The following is a 22,552-nucleotide window of genomic DNA, read 5'->3' as shown; positions in this document are numbered from 1 at the left end:
AATATAGGGATGAGGTAGTTGGGTGGGCTAATTTCGGATGGGCTGTGTACAGGTGCAGTGATCGGTAAGGTGCTCTGACAACTGATGCTTAAAGTTATTGAGGGAGATAAGAGTCTCCAGCTTCAGAGATTTTTGCAATTCGTTCCAGTCATTGGCAGCAGAGAACTGGAAGGAATGGCGGCCAAAGGAGGTGTTGGCTTTGGGAATGACCAGTGAGATATACCTGCTGGAGCGCAGACTACGGGTGGGTGCTGCTATGGTGACCAATGAGCTAAGATAAGGCGGGGATTTGCCTAGCAGTGATTTATAGATGGCCTGGAGCCAGTGGGTTTGACGACGAACATGTAGTGAGGACCAGCCAACAAGAGCGTACAGGTCACAGTGGTGGGTAGTGTATGGGGCTTTGGAGACAAAACGGATGGCACTGTGATAGACTACATCCAATTTGCTGAGTAGAGTGTTGGAGGCTATTTTGTAAATTACATCGCCGAAGTCAAGGATCGGTAGGATAGTCAGTTTTACGAGGGCATGTTTGGCAGCATGAGTGAAGGAGGCTTTATTGCGAAATAGGAAGCCGATTCTAGATTTAACTTTGGATTGGAGATTCTTTATGTGAGTCTGGAAGTTGAGTTTACAGTCTAACCAGACACCTAGGTATTTGTAGTTGTCCACATACTCTAGGTCAGACCCGTCGAGAGTGGTGATTCTAGTCGGGTGGGCGGGTGCCAGCAGCGTTCGATTGAAAAGCATGCATTTAGTTTTACTAGTGTTTAAGAGCAGTTGGAGGCTACTGAAGGATTGTTGTATGGCATTGAAGCTCGTTTGGAGGTTTGTTAACACAGTGTCAAATGAAGGGCCAGATGTATACAAAATGGTGTCGTCTGCGTAGAGGTGGATCTGAGAGTCACCAGCAGCAAGAGCGACATCATTGATATACACGGAGAAAAGTGTCGGCCCAAGAATTGAACCCTGTGGCACCCCCATAGAGACTGCCATAGGTCCAGACAACAGGCCCTCCGATTTGACACACTGAACTCTATCTGAGAAGTAGTTGGTGAACCAGGCGAGGCAGTCATTTGAGAAACCAAGGCTATTTAGTCTGCCAATAAGAATGCGGTGGTTGACAGAGTCGAAAGCCTTGGCCAGGTCGATGAAGACGGCTGCACAGTACTGTCTATTATCAATTGCGGTTATAATATCGTTTAGGACCTTGAGCGTGGCTGAAGTGCACCCGTGACCAGCTCGGAAACCGGATTGCATAGCGGAGAAGGTACGGTGGTATTCGAAATGGTCGATGATCTGTTTGTTAACTTGGCTTTCGAATACTTTCGAAAGGCAGGGCAGGATGGATATAGGTCTGTAGCAGTTTGGATCTAGAGTGTCACCCCCTTTGAAGAGGGGGATGACCGCGGCAGCTTTCCAATCTCTGGGGATCTCAGACGTTATGAAAGAGAGGTTAAACAGACTAGTAATAGGGGTAGCGACAATTTCAGCGGCTAGTTTTAGAAAGAAAGGGTCCAGATTGTCTAGCCCAGCTGATTTGTAGGGGTCCAGATTTTGCAGCGCTTTCAAAACATCAGCTGTCTGAATTTGTGTGAAGGAGAAGCGGGGGGGGCATGGGCAAGTTGCAGCAGAGGGTGCAGAGTTGGTGGCCGGGTTAGTGGTAGCCAGATGGAAAGCATGGCCAGCTGTAGCAAAATGCTTGTTGAAATTCTCGATTATTGTAGATTTATCGGTGGTGATAGTGTTTCCTAGCCTCAGTGCAGTGGGCAGCTGGGAGGAAGTGCTCTTATTCTCCATGGACTTTACAGTGTCCCAAAACTTTTTGGAGTTAGTGCTACAGGATGCAAATTTCTGTTTGAAAAAGTTAGCCTTTGCTTTCCTGACTGCTTGTGTATATTGGTTCCTAACTTCCCTGAAAAGTTGCATATCGCGGGGGCTATTTGATGCTAATGCTGTACGCCACAGGATGTTTTTGTGCTGGTCAAGGGCAGTCAAGTCTGAGGAGAACCAGGGGCTATATCGGTTCTTAGTTCTGTATTTTTTGAATGGGGCATGTTTATTTAAGATTGAGAGGAAATTACTTTTAAGGAACAACCAGGCATCCTCTACTGACGGAATGAGATCTATATCCATCCAGGATACCTGGGCCAGGTCAATTAGGAAGGCCTCCTCGCTAAAGTGTTTTAGGGAGCGTTTGACAGTGATGAGGGGTGGTCGTTTGACCGCGGACCCGTTACGGACGCAGGCAATAAGGCAGTGATCGCTGAGATCCTGGTTGAAGACAGCTGAGGTGTATTTAGAGGGTATGTTAGTCAGGATGATATCTATGAGGGTACCCATGTTTACGGATTTAGGGTTGTACCTGGTAGGTTCGTTGATAATTTGCGTGAGGTTGAGGGCATCTAGCTTGGATTGTAGGATGGCTGGGGTATTAAGCATATCCCAATTTAGGTCACCAAGCAGTACAAACTCTGAGGATAAATGGGGGGCAATCAATTCACATATGGTGTCCAGGGCACAGCTGGGGGCTGAGGGGGGTCTGTAGCAAGCGGCAACAGTGAGAGACTTATTTCTGGAAAGGTGGATTTTTAGAAGTAGAAGCTCAAACTGTTTGGGCACAGACCTGGATAGTATGATAGAGCTCTGCAGGCTATCTCTACAGTAGATTGCAACTCCACCCCCTTTGGCAGTTCTATCTAGACGGAAAATGTTATAGTTGGGGATGGAAATTTCAGAATTTTTGGTGGCCTTCCTGAGCCAGGATTCAGACACTGCTAGAACATCAGGGTTGGCAGAGTGTGCTAACGCAGTGAATAACTCAAACTTAGGAAGTAGACTTCTGATATTTATGTGCAAGAAACCAAGACTTTTGCGATTACAGAAGTCATCAAATGATAGCGCCTGGGGAGTAGGAGTGATACTGAGGGCTGCAGGGCCTGGGTTAGCCTCTACATCACCAGAGGAACAGAGGAGGACTAGAATAAGGATACGGCTAAAGGCTTTAAGAACTGGTCTTCTAGTGCGTTGGGTACATAGAATAAAGGGGGCAGATTTCCGGGTGTTATAGAAAAGATTCAGGGCATTATGTACAGACAAGGATATGGAAGGATATGAGTAAAGTGGAGGTAAACCTGAGCGTTGGGTAACAATGAAAGAGATAGTATCTCTAGAGGCATAAATTGAGTCGGTCTGTGAGTGTATGGGGGGAGGGACAAAATAGCTATCTAAGGCAGGTTTAGCTAGGCTGGGGGGTCTACAGTGATATAGTACAATTAGAAATAACCGAAACAACAATAAACTAACCATGTTTGGGCTGAGGCTAAACATAAACAGGATGTAGTACCGTAAAAAGGAACAGTCCAGCAGATATCAGCTGTATAGCTGAGTTATCATAAGGTCCGGTGGTGAAGTACTAGTGAGTAAGAGGCTACAGCTAGCGGGCCAGGGCTAGCAGATGGATGGAATCTTCGTGGTTAACGTCGTAACCACATCAGACGATTTCGTCGGCAGACCAGTCGTGTAGGATCGGCGGGGCTCCGTGTCAATACTAGGTGTTCCCGTCCGGTTGACAGAGAGGTAGATAGCCGGGAGATGGGCCTAGCTCAGGATAATTAGCCAGACCACAGCGTCCGTTTTGTTGTAGCTAGCTGGTAGCGACGAATCCGGAGTTAAAGGTCCAGTGAATTCAGTGATTCCAGCGGAAAAATACAGACAGACAGTCATATTAAAAACTACCATAAAGACCATAAAGACAGTCATAACAATAAAGACTACCATAAAGACAGTCACAGCAATAAAGACTACCATAATGACAGTCACAGTAATAAAGACTACCATAAAGACAGTCACAATAATAAAGACTACCATAAAGACAAACACAATAAAGACCTCCATAAAGACAGTCACAATAAAGATGACCATAAAGACAGTCACAATAATAAAGACTGCCATAAAGACAGTAACAGTAATAAAGACTGCCATAAAGACAGTCATAATAAATACTACCATAAAGACACACAATAAAGACTACCACTGTAAGTTGCTTTGGATAAAAGCGTCTGCTAAATGGCATATTATTATTTATTATTATAAAGACAGTCATAATAAAGACTACCATAAAGACAGTCATAATAAAAACTACCATAAAGACCATAAAGACAGTCATAACAATAAAGACTACCATAAAGACAGTCACAGCAATAAAGACTACCATAAAGACAGACACAATAAAGATACCATAAAGACAGTCACAGCAATAAAGACTACCATAATGACAGTCACAGTAATAAAGACTACCATAAAGACAGTCACAATAATAAAGACCACCATAATGACAGACAATGTTGAAAATAAAGAAAAACCCTTGAATGAGGGGGTGTGTCCAAACTTGTCCTGTATATGAAAATAGAAAAAACACCTGGTTTCCCCCTTTTTCAATCTTGTCTCATCGCTGTCCCAACCGGCTTGAGAGAGAGGCGAAGGTGGAGTCGTGCATCCTTCAAAACATGACCCTAACCGTGCTCCTTAACACCCACCAGTTTAACCCGGAAGCCAGCTGCACCAATGTGTCGTAGGAAACACCGTTCAACTGGCGACCGGGTCAGCCTGCAGTCACCCAGCCCGCCACAAGGAGTCGCAATGAGCCAAGTAAAGCCCCCCCGGCCAAACCCTCCCCTAACCCGGACGACGCTGGGCAAATTGTGCGCCGTCCTACGGGACTCCCGGCCGTGGGTTGTGGCACAGCCCGGGGAATGAACCTGGGTCGCCTCTTGCACTGCGATGCAGTGTCTTAGACCGTAGCGCCATTCGATTTTGACCTTATGCCGATTAAGATAAATCATGTTTCCATGACTATGGAATAATCTGCCTACTGCCATAGTCAGTTTAATATCCAATTATTACGCTGCATGTAAATGTACTGTACTCATTGTTCCTGCAGCTGAACCATTTTTTTCCTGGGATTAAAATACTTTAACGTTTGAGGAGCTACATGGATTCCTCTCATGCTGTCCCTTCCTCTCAGGCAACACAGCCTGAACAGGGGATTTGAGCTTTCGAATGACTGAAGGAGCGGGAATATTATTTTGTGGTTTGTATGGATTCATGTTAATTTTCTCTTCCCCCTGGTAATGGAATTTACTTTTCTTTAGTGAATGTTTTCACTCCCGTCCAGCTGGTGGCGACAAATACACTTTTTTGATTGTAGTTCGCCAATAAATCCAAAGAAGAAGAAGTTAGCAACCTACCGGAGGTGTCCTGTGACAGAAAGGTAGGTTGAGGTTGCCACGGTTATAGGCGCTACGTGGCCATTCTGACGTCTGCATTGGGCCGCGCAGCATTTACGGTGACGTGGCCTCTGCAGAAGTCAGGGCATTCATACTTCCTGGGCTTGGCAGAGCAGCGCAGAGCTGTTGTGAATGAAGTTGTCAAGGAAGTGAGTTTGTGTTTATACAGGACCTCCCGCCCTCGCCTACCATCAACCAATCAAGTAGCTATATGGAGCCCTCCGCATTATTACATCATCTGAGAGGCGCTCGGCTCGGCAAAAGTGAGCTTCTGGAGGCTCCGCATTGCGTCACGCCATCCATACAGCGCCTCTGACCACAATTTTCAAGTCACGCATAAATTGGCTCTTAGTACAGGAAGTGTCGTATGCTGAAGAAGAGAGTGGTAGAGGAAGATGGGTAAAGCAGGGTGAAGGATACTGAGATGATTCCTGTGAGTAGGCAGAGAGTGATGGGAATAATGTTTATTATTTTATTTTATTTTTTGCATTCATAGCCATGGTTGTCAACTGTACTACAGAAATGGATCGGAAGTCACATAAAATAAAGGTTGTAGTGGCTGCGGCAGAGAAGCGCTTTTGATTAGAGAGGATTTACTGCAGGACGGTTAGACGGGGTGTTGAGTGGTAGGGGTCTGTCCTCCCAGACCGTTGGCCTGGAGTAGGATTAGAGAGGGTTAATAGTTGACAGTTTGTATTACCGTATCAATAATTTGAATGTAGGTAGGCCGTGAATGACCTCACACGCCACTACAGTAGGTGGCGCTGTGCGCACCTGAAAGTTGGATGAGAACCGCCAACCAAATCCTAAAGAAGAAGAAGAAGACAAAGAAGAAATCAGCCACTCGGTAGCTTGCTAGCCAACATAGCCGAAACATTGGAGCTCTTTAAACGCTTTCGGTGATTATTAGCCACTGTGTTTTAAACACATTTGTCGTCTAGCTAGTTACCTCCTTTTTCATTTCATTTTTCCGTTGTTAGTCATCTAGCTAGCTGGTTAAGTTAGTAGTAGCATTAGGCTAGTTGCTAATGGTAACTAACTAGCTAACATCCCCGACCATGAGCTCACTAAACTACTCCTCCCCTGCTAAAGAAGAGGAGGTCTGCTGGACGGAGAAAGAAGCTCTAGTGAAAGAGGAGGAGGAAGAGGAGGATGTTACAATACAAAAACAAGTAGAGGGTGAGGCTGTTACCGTGAAAGAAGAAGAGAAAGACGTTACAGTGAAAGAAGAGGAAGACGCGTTCAGAGTAAAAGAGGAGGAGGATGTTACAGTGAAAGAAGAGGAAGACGCGTTCAGAGTGAAAGAGGAGGAGGATGTTACAGTGAAAGAAGAGGAAGACGCGTTCAGAGTGAAAGAGGAGGAGGATGTTACAGTGAAAGAAGAGGAAGACGCGTTCAGAGTGAAAGAGGAGGAGGATGTTACAGTGAAAGAAGAGGAAGACGCGTTCAGAGTGAAAGAGGAGGAGGATGTTACAGTGAAGGATGAGGAAGAGGAGAATGCCGTTTTTGGAGTGAAGGAGGAGGAGGAGGAGATGACTGTCACATTGGAGGAAGAAGGAGAGACGGGAGATCTGATTAACACCAGTAAGTACCTTCTTAAAAACAGGGGCCCAAACTCGGCAATTGTTGAACTATATGTGTGGTTTAAAAGGGTATTTTACACTTGATTATATGTTGTTCTGTAGGAAGTGTTAAAGCTACAGAGAGGGGTCCACCAACATAATGTCACCATATCATATTACAACCAACTCATGTCTGATTTTCAAATGATGAAGAGGACAGAATTATTTTGAAAAATAAAACTCTCCACAGGTCATTGAATGTAAGCAATAAGGCATGAGAACCAGTGCTTGATTTGGACTGAAATAGGTGCCAGTACTCATTTTTGAGTGCCTGTCCTGTTTTTATATTTAGGAACTATTCGATACTTTTGAACTAATATTTTCTAAGAGGTGCAGGAACTCAAGCAGTAGAACATTTCAGGTGCCGGTCCTCAGTTCTGGCGAGCTCCTGCCCAAGTCAAGCACTGATGAGAACCAGTGGATTATTGTCAATTAACACAAATATGGGTTGTTTTTACGCATGACGCCAAGCAGAGCTCCGGGAAACAGCCCTAAAAGAGTGTGTTATTCCCAATAACATGGATTTGACTGCTTTATTTCTTTCATAAAATGGTTACAATATTAAAAACGTTATTTTAATGAATAAATTCATTTTATTTCATCCTTCTATGATTATCGGATAAAAACAACAACATTTGACTGGAGTAGATGTATTATCTGATAAAGAAACCATTAGGTCACAGGTACAATATTTAAATCCATATAAATAATTTTACACATTGTATATTTGAGCCAATCAGAAGGAAAATAATAATGAACATAAATTAAGAATCATTCCAAAAGGTTCATAACTACAAAGATCATCTTGATCATCATTTCATGTTTAAGTGATAATACATTCAATTTATAATACATGAATACATTCAATATATACTGAAGTGGCACTCCTCCCCCAACCTCCCATCCCATTCCCCCAACCCCGCCCAGCCAACATGTCTCCTCCCCCAACCTCCCATCCCGTTCCCCCAACCCCGCCCAGCCAACATGTCTCCTCCCCCAACCTCCCATCCCGTTCCCCCAACCCCGCCCAGCCAACATGTCTCCTCCCCCAACCTCCCATCCCGTTCCCCCAACCCCAACCCCGCCCAGCCAACATGTCTCCTCCCCCAACCTCCCATCCCGTTCCCCCAACCCCGCCCAGCCAACATGTCTCCTCCCCCAACCTCCCATCCCGTTCCCCCAACCCCGCCCAGCCAACATGTCTCCTCCCCCAACCTCCCATTCCATTCCCCCAACCCCGCCCAGCCAACATGTCTCCTCCCCCAACCTCTCGTCCCGTTCCCCCAACCCCGCCCAGCCAACATGTCTCCTCCCCCAACCTCCCATCACATTCCCCCAACCCCGCCCAGCCAACATGTCTCCTCCCCAACCTCCTATCCCGTTCAACCAACCCCACCCAGCCAACATTCCCTCCCTCCCTCCATCACACAGTTCTGCTCCCAGAATTCCCTCCCTCCCTCCATCACACAGTTCTGCTCCCAGAATTCCCTCCCTCCCCATCACACAGTTCTGCTCCCAGAATTCCCTCCTTCCTCCATCACACAGTTCTGCTCCCAGAATTCCCTCCTTCCTCCATCACACAGTTCTGCTCCCAGAATTCCCTCCTTCCTCCATCACACAGTTCTGCTCCCAGAATTCCCTCCTTCCTCCATCACACAGTTCTGCTCCCAGAATTCCCTCCCTCCCTCCATCACACAGTTCTGCTCCCAGAATTCCCTCCCTCCCTCCATCACACAGTTCTGCTCCCAGAATTCCCTCCCTCCCTCCATCACACAGTTCTGCTCCCAGAATTCCCTCCCTCCCTCCATCACACAATTCTGCTCCCTGAATTCCCTCCCTCCCTCCATCACACAGTTCTGCTCCCAGAATTCCCTCCCTCCCTCCCTCCATTACACAGTTCTGCTCCCAGAATTCCCTCCCTCCCTCCATCACACAGTTCTGCTCCCAGAATTCCCTCCCTCCCCATCACACAGTTCTGCTCCCAGAATTCCCTCCTTCCTCCATCACACAGTTCTGCTCCCAGAATTCCCTCCTTCCTCCATCACACAGTTCTGCTCCCAGAATTCCCTCCTTCCTCCATCACACAGTTCTGCTCCCAGAATTCCCTCCTTCCTCCATCACACAGTTCTGCTCCCAGAATTCCCTCCCTCCCTCATCACACAGTTCTGCTCCCAGAATTCCTTCCCTCCCTCCATCACACAGTTCTGCTCCCAGAATTCCCTCCCTCCCTCCATCACACAGTTCTGCTCCCTGAATTCCCTCCCTCCCTCCATCACACAGTTCTGCTCCCAGAATTCCCTCCCTCCCTCCCTCCATTACACAGTTCTGCTCCCAGAATTCCCTCCCTCCCTCCATCACACAGTTCTGCTCCCAGAATTCCCTCCCTCCCCATCACACAGTTCTGCTCCCAGAATTCCCTCCTTCCTCCATCACACAGTTCTGCTCCCAGAATTCCCTCCTTCCTCCATCACACAGTTCTGCTCCCAGAATTCCCTCCTTCCTCCATCACACAGTTCTGCTCCCAGAATTCCCTCCCTCCCTCCATCACACAGTTCTGCTCCCAGAATTCCCTCCCTCCCTCCCTCCATCACACAGTTCTGCTCCCTGAATTCCCTCCCTCCCTCCATCACACAGTTCTGCTCCCAGAATTCCCTCCCTCCCTCCATCACACAGTTCTGCTCCCAGAATTCCCTCCCTCCCTCCATCACACAGTTCTGCTCCCAGAATTCCCTTTCCCCTCCATGTCTCCCTCAGCTCCTCCCTCTACACAGGCATGCTCTGTACGCCTGTAGAAATAAATGGAAATAAAAAACATATCTAACTGATGGGAGGGGAAAGATGGACCGGTTGACTGAAGTGGGACTATATGTGTTCCAACAATGAGCTGCAGTTTAGGAATAATTAAAAAACATTGTTTTTTGTTGTTTAATTTAAGGTTAGTCATAAGGTTAACAGTGTGGTTAAGGGTTAGGTTTCAAATTAGATATTAAGAAGCGAAATTGTAGGAACAGGCAGGGTTTATGACTTTGTGGCTGTGGTAACTAATGTTAGTGACGACCCTACTTTGCGAACTGCTAGTGGATTTAGAATTGGTCAGCCATGGCTTTAACCCCCCCCCCCCCCATATAGACAGGTTCCACACTGAAAATATGCAAAACCATTAGTTTATTTAAAGACAAAGAGCGTATTTTCATCAGAATCATGAAGCCTAGGCCTACTCACCAAACAGAGGTCGTGGTCTTAATTCATCCCCATGCAGTGTTCAATGTAGAATTGTTACTCTATTTAGAAAATTCCAAGGAACAGGCATATAAAAAGTCAATCGAACGTCTGTATATCAAAAAAGAAGACAGATTTTGGTTTGTAACCCTTCAAAATGTGTCTTTCAACTCGCCAAATTGAGCCCCATTTCAAATTATCTTTAAGAATAACTGTTCTATTTTATTGTGTTTATGTTATAAAATAGGTGTCTTGACTGTGATGAGGGCCTCTGTGATGAGGGCCTCTGTGATGAGGGCCTCTGTGATGAGGGCCTCTGTGATGAGGGCCTCTGTGATGAGGGCCTCTGATGAGGGCCTCTTGTCTGCTAAATGAACAAAACAAGGCTATGCCATTGCACAGCCACAGGCTTCTACAGGCCAAGCACCACACTGCTGAGGCTACTACCTTTCTGAAGATTGTGTTCCACAATATTTTATTTTATTTCACCTTTATTTAACCAGGTAAGCCAGTTGAGAACAAGTTCTCATTTACAACTGCGACCTGGCCAAGATAAAGCAAAGCAGTGTGATTTAAAAACAACAACACAGAGTTACATATGGGGTAAAACAAAACATAAAGTCAAAAATACAACAGAAAATATATATACAGAGTGTTCGAATGTAGTAAATTATGGAGGTAAGGCAATAAATAGGCCATACTGCAAAATAATTACAATTAGTGTTAACACTGGAATGATAGATGTGCAAGAGACGATGTGCAAATAGAGATACTGGGGTGCAAATGAGCAAAATAAATAACAATATGGGGATGAGGTAGTTGGGTGGGCTCATGTATGGGTGCAGTATAACCAGTTGATATTACAGTTTCAATAAATTAATCCTTAAATGGCATTTGACTGAATATGAGGCCATTTAACAGTTAGGATTTGTTATCTGTAATGGTTATGATAAATGAGGCATTGTTGCCCACTGTTGGCATATACTGAACAAAAGTATAAATGCAAAATGCAACAATTTCAATGAATTTACTGAGTTACAGTTCATATAAGGAAATCAATACATTCAAATAAATTCATTAGGCCCTAATCTATGGATTTCACATGACTGGGCAGGGGCGCAGCCATGGGTGGACCTGGGAGGGCACTTGGGAGCCGGGAACTGCCAAACAGAATCAGTTTTCCCCACAAAAGGGCTTACTCATCAGTTTCATCAGCTGTCCGGGTGGTTGGTCTCAAACGATCCTGCAGGTGAAGAAGCCGGATGTGGAGGTCCTGGGCTGGCGTGGTTACATGTGGTTGTGAGGCCAGTTGAGTGGACTGCCAAATTCTCTAAAACGACGTTGGAGGCGGCTTATGGTAGAGAAATGAACATTCCATTTTCTGGGAGAACGGCAAGTTCATCTCAAGAACACCGTGTTCATCTCAGCCTATGCTGCCCTTCAGTCCCTTGACTTTTTGGCCTTGACAGAGACATGGATCACCCCAGAGAACACTGTTACTCCAGCTGCTCTTTCTTCATCTGACTATGTTTTCTCGTCTGAGAGTATCTGGTCGTCACGGTGGTGGTACAGGTCTACTCATTTCTCCTAACTGGAGACTTTCTATTTTCTCCCTGTCTCACCTGTCCATCACCTCATTTGAATTCCATGCTGTCGCTGTCACTTGTCCACTCAAGCTTAACGTTGATGTCATCTATCACCCACAAGGTGATCCTCTGTAGCTCAGCTGGTAGAGCACGGCGCTTGTAACGCTAAGGTAGTGGGTTCGATCCCCGGGACCACCCATACAGTCATACGTGCATACATTTTATTTTTTTGTGTAAGTCGCTTTGGATAAAAGCGTCTGCTAAATGGCATATTATATAAGGTGCCCTTGGAGAGTTCCTCAATGAGCTGGACACCTTGATAAGCTCATTTCCTGACGATGGCTCACCGCTCCTCGTACTTGGCGACTTCAACCTCCCGACGTCTTCAATTCTTTTTTTTCCAACTCTCCTTTTCCCAGTCCCCTCCAACTCACAAGGCAGGCAATATCCTTGACCTCATCTTTAATAGAGGCTGTTCTCCTACTAATCTCACTGCAACCCCTCTCCAGGTCTCTGATCACTTTTCTGTCTCCCTTTCCTCCAACCCTAACCATTCAGCCCCTACCCAGATGGTCATGTGCCATCACAATCTTCTCTCTCTCTCTCCCACTACTCTCTCCTCTTCTATCCTATCATCTCTCCCTTCTGCTAAATCCTTCTCCCTCCTGTCTCCTGATTCTGCCTCTTCGACCCTACTTTCCTCCCTTTCATCTAATGACTCGCACTGTCCCCTTTCCTCCCGGCGGGCTCGGCCCTCCCCTCCTGCTCCATGTCTGAGTGACTCATTGCGAGCTTACAGAACAGGGTTGCGGCAGCTGAGTGAAAAGGGAGGAAAACTGAACTTCCGTAGTACCTATCATCCTTTCACTCCCTCCTCTCTACCTTCTCTTCCTCTGTATCCGCTGCGAAAGCCACTTTCTCCCATTCTAAATGTCTAGTTTCTGCCTCTAACCCTCGGAAACCCTTTCCCACCTTCTCCTCCCTCCTTAATCCTCCACCCCCTCCCCTTCCCTCTCTGCGGACAACTTTGTCAACCATTTTGAAAAGAATGTTGACGACATCTGCTCCTCATTCACTCACACTATTGAGTCCACTGGTCCCACTCACACAGAACTACCCTACGCCTTGACCTCTTTCTCCCCTCTCTCTCCAGATGACATCCTGTGACTAGTGAGGTCTGGCCGCCCGACAACCTGCCCGCTGGACCCCATCCCCTCCTCCCTTCTCCAGACCATCTCTGGAGACCTTCTCCCATTCCTCACTTCCCTCAACAACTCATCCCTGACCACTGGCTGTGTCCCCTCTGACTTCAAAATGTCCAGAGTCGCTCCCCTCCTCAAGAAACCAACCCTCGACTCATCTGACGTCAAAAACTACAGACCTGTATCCCTTCTTTCTTTTCTTTCCAAAACACTTGAGCTTGCTGTCTCTGATCAACTCTATCTCTCTCAGAACTATCTTATTGACCCTAACCAGTCAGGCTTCAAGACGGGTTACTCAACCGAGACTGCTCTTTTCTGTGTCACGGAGGCTCTCCGCACTGCCAAAGCTGACTCTGTCTCCTCTGTTGTCATCCTCCTAGATCTATGCGCTGCCTTCAACACCGTGAACCATCAGATCCTCCTCTCCACCCTCTCAGGGCTGATCCTCCTCTCCACCCTCTCAGGGCTGATCCTCCTCTCCACCCTCTCAGGGCTGATCCTCCTCTCCACCCTCTCAGGGCTGATCCTCCTCTCCACCCTCTCAGGGCTGATCCTCCTCTCCACCCTCTCAGGGCTGATCCTCCTCTCCACCCTCTCAGGGCTGATCCTCCTCTCCACCCTCTCAGGGCTGATCCTCCTCTCCACCCTCTCAGGGCTGATCCTCCTCTCCACCCTCTCAGGGCTGATCCTCCTCTCCACCCTCTCAGGGCTGATCCTCCTCTCCGGCGTCTCAGGCTCTGCACACTCTTGGATTGCATCCTACCTGGCAGGCCGCTCCTACCAGGTGACGTGGAGAGGATCTGTATCTGCATCACTGGTGTCCACTACTGGTGTCCCCCAGGGCTCGGTTCTAGGCCCTCTCCTCTTCTCTCTATACCCCAAGTCACTAGGCTCTGTCATATCCTCACATGGTCTCTCCTATCATTGATATGCGAATGACACTCAACTACTTTTCTCCTTCCCCCCTTCTGACACCCAGGTGGCGACACACATCTCTGCGTGCCTGGCAGATATCTCAGCTTGGATGTCCTCAAGCTCAACCTCAACAAGACGGAGCTGCTCTTCCTCCCGGGGAAGGCCTGCCCGCTCAAAGACCTTTCCATCATGGTTGACAACGCCACGGTGTCACCTTCCCAGAGTGCCAAGAACCTTGGCGTGACCCTGGACAACACCATGTCATTCTCTGCAAACATCAAAGCAGTGACTCGCTCCTGCAGATTCATGTTCTACAACATCCGTAGAGTATGACCCTACCTCACACAGGAAGCGGCGCAGGTCCTAATCCAGGCACTTGTCATCTCCCGTCTGGACTACTGCAACTTGCTGTTGGCTAGGTTCCTCGCTTGTGCCATCAAACCCCTGCAACTTATCCAGAATTCAGCAGCCCGCCTGGTTTTTCAACCTTCCCAAGTTCTCCCATGTCACCCCGCTCCTCCTCACACTCCACTGGCTTCCAGTTGAAGCTCGCATTCACTACAATACCATGGTGCCTACCTACGGAGCAGCAAGAGGAACTGCCCCTCCCTACCTTCAGGCTATGCTCAAACAGTTCACCCCAACCCGAGCACTCCGTTCTGCCACCTCAGGTCTCTTGGCCCTCCCACCCCTACGGGAGTGCAGCTCCTGCTCAGCCCAGTCAAAGCTATTCGCTGCTCTGGCACCCCAATGGTGGAACCAGCTTCCCCCTGAAACTAGGACAGCAGAGTCCCTGCCCATCTTCCCAAAACATCTGAAACCCTTCAAACAGTATCTTAAATAATCTTCCTCCTCCTGACCCCCACCCTTTCTAGCTCTGACTCTACTGAAGAAGGACTTTAACTTACTTTAAGGAAGAAGAAGAATGTACTTCCTGCCTATGATCTGCGGTTGTCACTACTGTAAGTCTCTCTGGATAAGAGCGTCTGCTAAATGACTCACTACTGTAAGTCTCTCTGGATAAGAGCGTCTGCTAAATGACTCACTACTGTAAGTCTCTCTGGATAAGAGCGTCTGCTAAATGACTCACTACTGTAAGTCTCTCTGGATAAGAGCGTCTGCTAAATGACTCACTACTGTAAGTCTCTCAGGATAAGAGCGTCTGGTAAATGACTCACTACTGTAAGTCTCTCTGGATAAGAGCGTCTGCTAAATGACTCACTACTGTAAGTCTCTCTGGATAAGAGCGTCTGCTAAATGACTCACTACTGTAAGTCTCTCTGGATAAGAGCGTCTGCTAAATGACTCACTACTGTAAGTCTCTCAGGATAAGAGCGTCTGGTAAATGACTCACTACTGTAAGTCTCTCTGGATAAGAGCGTCTGGTAAATGACTCACTACTGTAAGTCTCTCTGGATAAGAGCGTCTGCTAAATGACTCACTACTGTAAGTCTCTCTGGATAAGAGCGTCTGCTAAATGACTCACTACTGTAAGTCTCTCTGGATAAGAGCGTCTGCTAAATGACTCACTACTGTAAGTCTCTCTGGATAAGAGCGTCTGCTAAATGACTCACTACTGTAAGTCTCTCTGGATAAGAGCGTCTGCTAAATGACTCACTACTGTAAGTCTCTCTGGATAAGAGCGTCTGCTAAATGACTCACTACTGTAAGTCTCTCTGGATAAGAGCGTCTGCTAAATGACTCACTACTGTAAGTCTCTCTGGATAAGAGCGTCTGCTAAATGACTCACTACTGTAAGTCTCTCAGGATAAGAGCGTCTGGTAAATGACTCACTACTGTAAGTCTCTCTGGATAAGAGCGTCTGCTAAATGACTCACTACTGTAAGTCTCTCTGGATAAGAGCGTCTGCTAAATGACTCACTACTGTAAGTCTCTCTGGATAAGAGCGTCTGCTAAATGACTCACTACTGTAAGTCTCTCTGGATAAGAGCGTCTGCTAAATGACTCACTACTGTAAGTCTCTCTAGATAAGAGCGTCTGCTAAATGACTCACTACTGTAAGTCTCTCTGGATAAGAGCGTCTGCTAAATGACTCACTACTGTAAGTCTCTCTGGATAAGAGCGTCTGCTAAATGACTCACTACTGTAAGTCTCTCAGGATAAGAGCGTCTGGTAAATGACTCACTACTGTAAGTCTCTCTGGATAAGAGCGTCTGCTAAATGACTCACTACTGTAAGTCTCTCTGGATAAGAGCGTCTGCTAAATGACTCACTACTGTAAGTCTCTCTGGATAAGAGCGTCTGCTAAATGACTCACTACTGTAAGTCTCTCTGGATAAGAGCGTCTGCTAAATGACTCACTACTGTAAGTCTCTCAGGATAAGAGCGTCTGGTAAATGACTCACTACTGTAAGTCTCTCTGGATAAGAGCGTCTGCTAAATCACTCAAATGTAAATGTTAATCAAGGGGTCTGAATACTTTCAGAATGCACTGTGTGTATATATATATATATATATATATATATATATATATATATATATATATATATATATATATATATATATATATCCTTCATATACAGTCCCAGTCAAAAGTTTTAGAACACCTGCTCATTCAAGGGTTTTTCTTTATTTTTACTATTTTCTGCATTGTTGTTATGTCATTTCATAGTGTTGTGTGAACCAGGTTAAAGGTTAGTAGATAAGGGATTCTGGGCGCCGCACAGTCTGAATACCAAGGATTCCATTATTGTCGAGGGAGATTACTGAGGTTGATCTTAGAATGATGGATGGACATGATATACTGACTTGGGGTTACAAGGTAATAACATCAAAGAAGGGAGTGCCCATTGAGGGTTGCCAGATGTTGTTGAAGAAACGTGTAACAGAGGGTATATAAACAGAGATATTTTCTTTGTTCAGTAGTTGGGAATAGCTAGAGGCGAAGCACGTGCCTTTTGTTAGAACGAACCATGGTACCTATTAAATATTTGAATGAACTCCCCAGCTAAGTGTTAATATTCTTGTATCCTTAATTACTTGATACCCGAGAAACTCATCATAACAATTGTAGAATAATAGTGAAGACATCAAAACTATGAAATAACACACATGGAATCATGTAGTAACCAAAAAAGTGTTAAACAAATCAAAATACATTTGAGATTCTTCAAATAGCCACCCTTTGCCTTGATGACAGCTTTGCACACAAAGGACTTTGAAAGTTTCTTCAAGTGCAGTCGCAAAAACCATCAAGCGCTATGATGAAACTGGCTCTCATGAGGACCGCCACAGGAATGGAAGACCCAGAGTTACCTCTGCTGCAGAGTAGAAGTCCATTAGAGTTACCAGCCTCAGAAATTGCAGCCCAAATAAATGCTTCACAGAGTTCAAGTAACAGACACATCTCAACATCAACTGTTCAGAGGAGACTGTGTGAATCAGGCCTTCATGATCAGGTCTTCATGGTCGAATTGCTGCAAAGAAACCACTATTAAAGGACACCAATAAGAAGAAGAGACTTGCTTGGGCAAAGAAACACGAGCAATGGACATTAGACCGGTGGAAATTTGTCCTTTGGTCTGGAGTCCAAATTGGAGGTTTTTGGTTCCAACCGCCGTGTCTTTGTGAGAGTGATGGAGTGCTGCATCAGATGACCTGGCCTCCACAATCCCCCGACCTCAACCCAATAGAAATGGTTTGGGATGAGTTGGACCGCAGAGTGAAGGAAAAGCAGCCAACAAGTGCTCAGCATATGTGGGAACTCCTTCAAGACTGTTGGAAAAGCATTCCAGGTGAAGCTGGTTGAGAGAATACCAAGGGTGTGGAACGCTGTTATCAAGGCAAAGGGTGGCTATTTGAAGAATCTGACATATAAAATATATTTTGATTTGTTTAACACTTTTTTGGTTGCTACATGATTCCATGTGTTATTTCATAGTTTTGATGTCTTCACTATTATTCTACAATGTAGAAAATAGTAAAAATAAAGAAAAACCCTTGAATGAGTAGGTGTTCTAAAACTTTTGACCGTTAGTGAATACAGTACCAGTCAAAAGTTTGGACACCTACTCATTCCAAATTGCAGATACTGATAGTGAGGATTTGTTCAATCAGTCACTTGCATGAACACAGAAATTGGTTATTAGAAAAGCACAAACAGAACATTTTCCATCACAATTGTATCAGAGAGGAAGAAGTGAAGTGAGAGGTTTCACTCTCCTCAAAATATGCCCAATGCGTTTTTTATAGGCTTATTTTGGACCTGAGCTTGTCGCCTGCCTTCCCGCAATTGGGACGACTCCCATTGTTAGGGCGGAGACTTGAGCATCTTGTCATAACATACAGATCTCTGATAGTATTTTCTGTTGGGCATGGCATTGTACTGTTTGGAAAAAATGTAACCGTTTGTTGACCGCTTAATGAGGGTCAGTTAGTTGGCATCAAAATTGATCGAAATGTGTATCCCTAGACAAAATATCTAAATGGCTCTAATAATCCTGTTCACATCAGAAGTCAGTCTACCTGAAGGCGCTGATAAATGCAGAAAATCGCCTTTTCAAAATAAAAACTTCTGCCACAGCGACCATGTTATTTTTGTGAGTTCAGATATAACGTTATGTGAAAACAACTTCTAAGACGCAAACATTTAGTTGTTCCTAACTCACTTCACTCGCCCTAAAGAGGGAGGCTCGGCTGGTGCTGGCAGCTCAAGTACACAGCTGGAACGCAGAATAAGGTGTTTACATGTCCTAATAATTATCCCCTTATGTACCATTCTAGTAACAAACCAACAATTGGCCACTAGCTGTCATTAGAGCTATTTAAAGGGAGATTACTAATGAATAAATACAGTGGGGAGAACAAGTATTTGATACACTGCCGATTTTGCAGGTTTTCCTACTTACAAAGCATGTAGAGGTCTGTAATTTTTATCATAGGTACACTTCAACTGTGAGAGACGGAATCTAAAACAAAAGTCCAGAAAATCACATTGTATGATTTTTAAGTAATTAATTTGCATTTTATTGCATGACATAAGTATTTGATCACCTACTAACCAGTAAGAATTCCGGCTCTCACAGACCTGTTAGTTTTTCTTTAAGAAGCCCTCCTGTTCTCCACTCATTACCTGTATTAACTGCACCTGTTTGAACTCGTTACCTGTATAAAAGACACCTGTCCACACACTCAATCAAACAGACTCCAACCTCTCCACAATGGCCAAGACCAGAGAGTTGTGTAAGGACATCAGGGATAAAATTGTAGACCTGCACAAGGCTGGGATGGGCTACAGGACAATAGGCAAGCAGCTTGGTGAGAAGGCAACAACTGTTGGCGCAATTATTAGAAAATGGAAGAAGTTCAAGATGACGGTCAATCACCCTCTGTCTGGGGCTCCATGCAAGATCTCACTTCGTGGGGCATCAATGATCATGAGGAAGGTGAGGGATCAGCCCAGAACTACACGGCAGGACCTGGTCAATGACCTGAAGAGAGCTGGGACCACAGTCACAAAGAAAACCATTAGTAACACACTACGCCATCATGGATTAAAATCCTGCAGCGCACGCAAGGTCCCCCTGCTCAAGCCAGCGCATGTCCAGGCCCGTCTGAAGTTTGCCAATGACCATCTGGATGATCCAGAGGAGGAATGGGAGAAGGTCATGTGGTCTGATGAGACAAAAATAGAGCTTTTTGGTCTAAACTCCACTCGCCGTGTTTGGAGGAAGAAGAAGGATGAGTACAACCCCAAGAACAACATCCCAACCGTGAAGCATGGAGGTGGAAACATCATTCTTTGGGGATGCTTTTCTGCAAAGGGGACAGGACGACTGCACCGTATTGAGGGGAGGATGGATGGGGCCATGTATCGCGAGATCTTGGCCAACAACCTCCTTCCCTCAGTAAGAGCATTGAATATGGGTCGTGGCTGGGTCTTCCAGCATGACAACGACCCGAAACACACAGCCAGGGCAACTAAGGAGTGGCTCAGTAAGAAGCATCTCAAGGTCCTGGAGTGGCCTAGCCAGTCTCCAGACCTGAACCCAATAGAAAATCTTTGGAGGGAGCTGAAAGTCCATATTGCCCAGCAACAGACCCGAAACCTGAAGGATCTGGAGAAGGTCTGTATGGAGGAGTGGGCCAAAGTCCCTGCTGCAGTGTGTGCAAACCTGGTCAAGACCTACAGGAAACGTATGATCTCTGTAATTGCAAACAAAGGTTTCTGGACCAAATATTAAGTTCTGCTTTTCTGATGTATCAAATACTTATGTCATGCAATAAAATGCAAATTAATTGCTTAAAAATCATACAATGTGATTTTCTGGATTTTTGTTTTAGATTCCGTCTCTCACAGTAGAAGTGTACCTATGATAAAAAATTACAGACCTCTACATGCTTTGTAAGTAGGAAAACCTGCAAAATTGGCAGTGTATCAAATACTTGTTCTCCCCACTGTACATATTTTCTATACATTTCTATTGAATAATAAATCACCAGAATAAGTTCTATACAAATCAAATGCTAGACTAGGAGTGTGGGGTAATCATTTTGAGATGCTTTTTTCCAGTGGAGGTTAGTTGATGACTTGCCTGGCAGGGCTGTGGGATAATTCAAATGGAACTGTTAACAGCCATTACCCAGGTAGTATTGTGAATAACTAACAGCTATTAACCAATCGCCATCCAGGATCCAAATGTACGGTTTTATAATGAGGGATCTAGTCTAGATTACTCCTAATAGGAAGACAGTTTTATCATGTGGAGGTTTCATTCAGGTCTCTCTGTTTAACTAAATACTCTGTCTTTGGCAGGAGAGAGACCAGACTCTCACTCTGACAGCAGTAAGAGTCCTTCAGGGGAACCAGACCCAGAGACTCCCAAACCAGTGAGACGCCACCACTGCTCCCAGTGTAATATGAGTTTTAAGTGGTCATGGAACCTAAAAGAGCATGAGAGGAAACACACAGGAGAAAAGCCTTTCCAATGCTCCCAGTGTGAAAAGACGTTTTCGAGATCACAGAACCTAAAAATACATCAGAGGACACATACAGGGGAGAAACCTTTTCTCTGCTCCCAGTGTGGAAAGTGTTTTACCCAGTTATGGAGCCTGAACAAACATAATAGAATACACACAGGAGAAAAGCCTTACCACTGTTCCCACTGTGGAAAGAATTTTAGGTTGTTAGATAAGCTGAAGGAACACGAGAGGACACACACAGGGGAGAAACCTTACCATTGCTCCATGTGTGGAAAGAGTTTTACCCAGTTGGCTAACCTAAAAGAGCATGTAAAGAAACACACTGCAGAAAAGCTTTTCCAATGTTCCCAGTGTGGAAAGAGATTTTCACAATCACAGGAACTAAAATCACACGAGAGGACACACACAGGGGAGAAACTTCACCACTGCTCCCAGTGTGGAAAGAGTTTTACGCAGTTAGGGAGCCTGAACAAACATAAGAGAATACACTCTGGAGAAAAGCCTTACCCCTGTGCACATTGTGGAAAGAGATTTTCACGCTCACAGGACCTAAAATCACATGAGAGGACACACACAGGGGAGAAACCTTACCATTGCTCCCTGTGTGGAAAGGATTTTACCCATTTAGGGAGCCTGAACAAACATAAGAATAGAATACACTCTGGAGTGAAGCCTTACCCATGTTCCCATTGCCTAATGAATTTCAGGTTGTTAAATAACCTCAAGGAGCATGAGAGGACACACACATCTTACCACGGTCCCCGTGGAAAGGAGTTGACCAATTTAGGGAACATATAAGATGGACACACAGGTGCCAATTTAGGGAACATCATGCGAGGACACACAGGGGCCAAATCATGCAATTTCTCCCAGTGTGGAAAGAGTTTAAACCCAGTTAGGAAACCTAAAAAAAAAGGCACGTGGACATACACACAAACAGGGAAGGATAAAGCTCACAGTTTGGAAAGAGTTTTAGTCAGGGAACCTAATTGTGGAAAGACATTTTCCCAGACAGAGGACTTGAAATCACATGACAGAATAGAGAGGCTGTGTTCTGACTGATGTTTGACTGTTATTTTATGCCACATTAAATCATATTGTTTAGATGAAATCTTACTCAAGAATAGAATAGGCTATTTTAGTTATTTCCTCTGGAGACATATTATGTCTAAAATCAGATTACAATTTTAAAATATGTATTTTGTTTTGATTCTACACTTTGATATATTGGATAAAAGTATGAACCTTTTTTAGATGTTTATTATATGATTTGGATATTTTTAAAATGTAAATTGTTAATTGGATGAATATTGTGTGTATTTCTTAATTCTAACCTTGAAACCTCATGAAATTTAGTTGTTTGTTTTCATTGAGTTAATTTGTGTACTAGTCTCCAAGCTAAAGCTGTAATGCACATGTGATGATGATCTGATAAATTGTTAACATGAAAAACATTCACTACCTCATGAATGTTCCCATCAGTATTATTCCACCATGTCGGAGAAAACACCGGTGCTGATTTGTAAAACACATTTGATTTAATGCAAAAATTTTATCTGAATAAAAATAAAATGAGTATTTTTTTAAAACTGTGTTAGCCACTAATGGACATTCATTATATCTATCTATCTATATCTATGTACTTACAGAAATGAGCTCTTCTGATTGGGTGAATGGATGGCTGGAAGGTAGATGACACAAAGTGTCAGTCAGAACACAAGGAGAGGGTTTTGAGAGCCTTTGACCTTATATTTAAATCAGTTTGCTTCTTTAGTCAT

General features: G+C 45.0%; 1 protein-coding gene across 1 annotated transcript; it reads left to right on the top strand.

The window, feature by feature from the left end:
* The first annotated feature begins 6,139 nt into the window (after positions 1-6,139).
* Positions 6,140-22,277, top strand: LOC311125282 (uncharacterized protein). The gene is made up of 2 exons (XM_084199328.1): positions 6,140-6,872; positions 20,608-22,277. The coding sequence occupies exons 1-2, from the start codon at positions 6,347-6,349 to the stop codon at positions 21,570-21,572; spliced, it is 1,491 nt and encodes a 496-aa protein (XP_084055454.1). The 5' UTR covers positions 6,140-6,346; the 3' UTR covers positions 21,573-22,277.
* Positions 22,278-22,552: the final 275 nt, after the last annotated feature.

This window comes from Coregonus lavaretus, assembly GCF_964263955.1.
Source record: "Coregonus lavaretus genome assembly, contig: HAP1_SCAFFOLD_298, whole genome shotgun sequence".
Classification (NCBI taxonomy): domain Eukaryota; kingdom Metazoa; phylum Chordata; class Actinopteri; order Salmoniformes; family Salmonidae; genus Coregonus; species Coregonus lavaretus.
The sequence above is the reverse complement of the archived record's forward strand: the minus strand, read 5'-3'. Positions and strand labels throughout refer to the sequence as shown.

Bases quoted from the DNA above. Each gene is read 5' to 3' on its own strand.
- LOC311125282 (XM_084199328.1), top strand. From the start codon at position 6,347: ATGAGCTCACTAAACTACTCCTCCCCTGCTAAAGAAGAGGAGGTCTGC. The intron at 6,873-20,607 runs GTAAGTACCTTC...TGTCTTTGGCAG, and splicing joins GGGAGATCTGATTAACACCA to GAGAGAGACCAGACTCTCAC.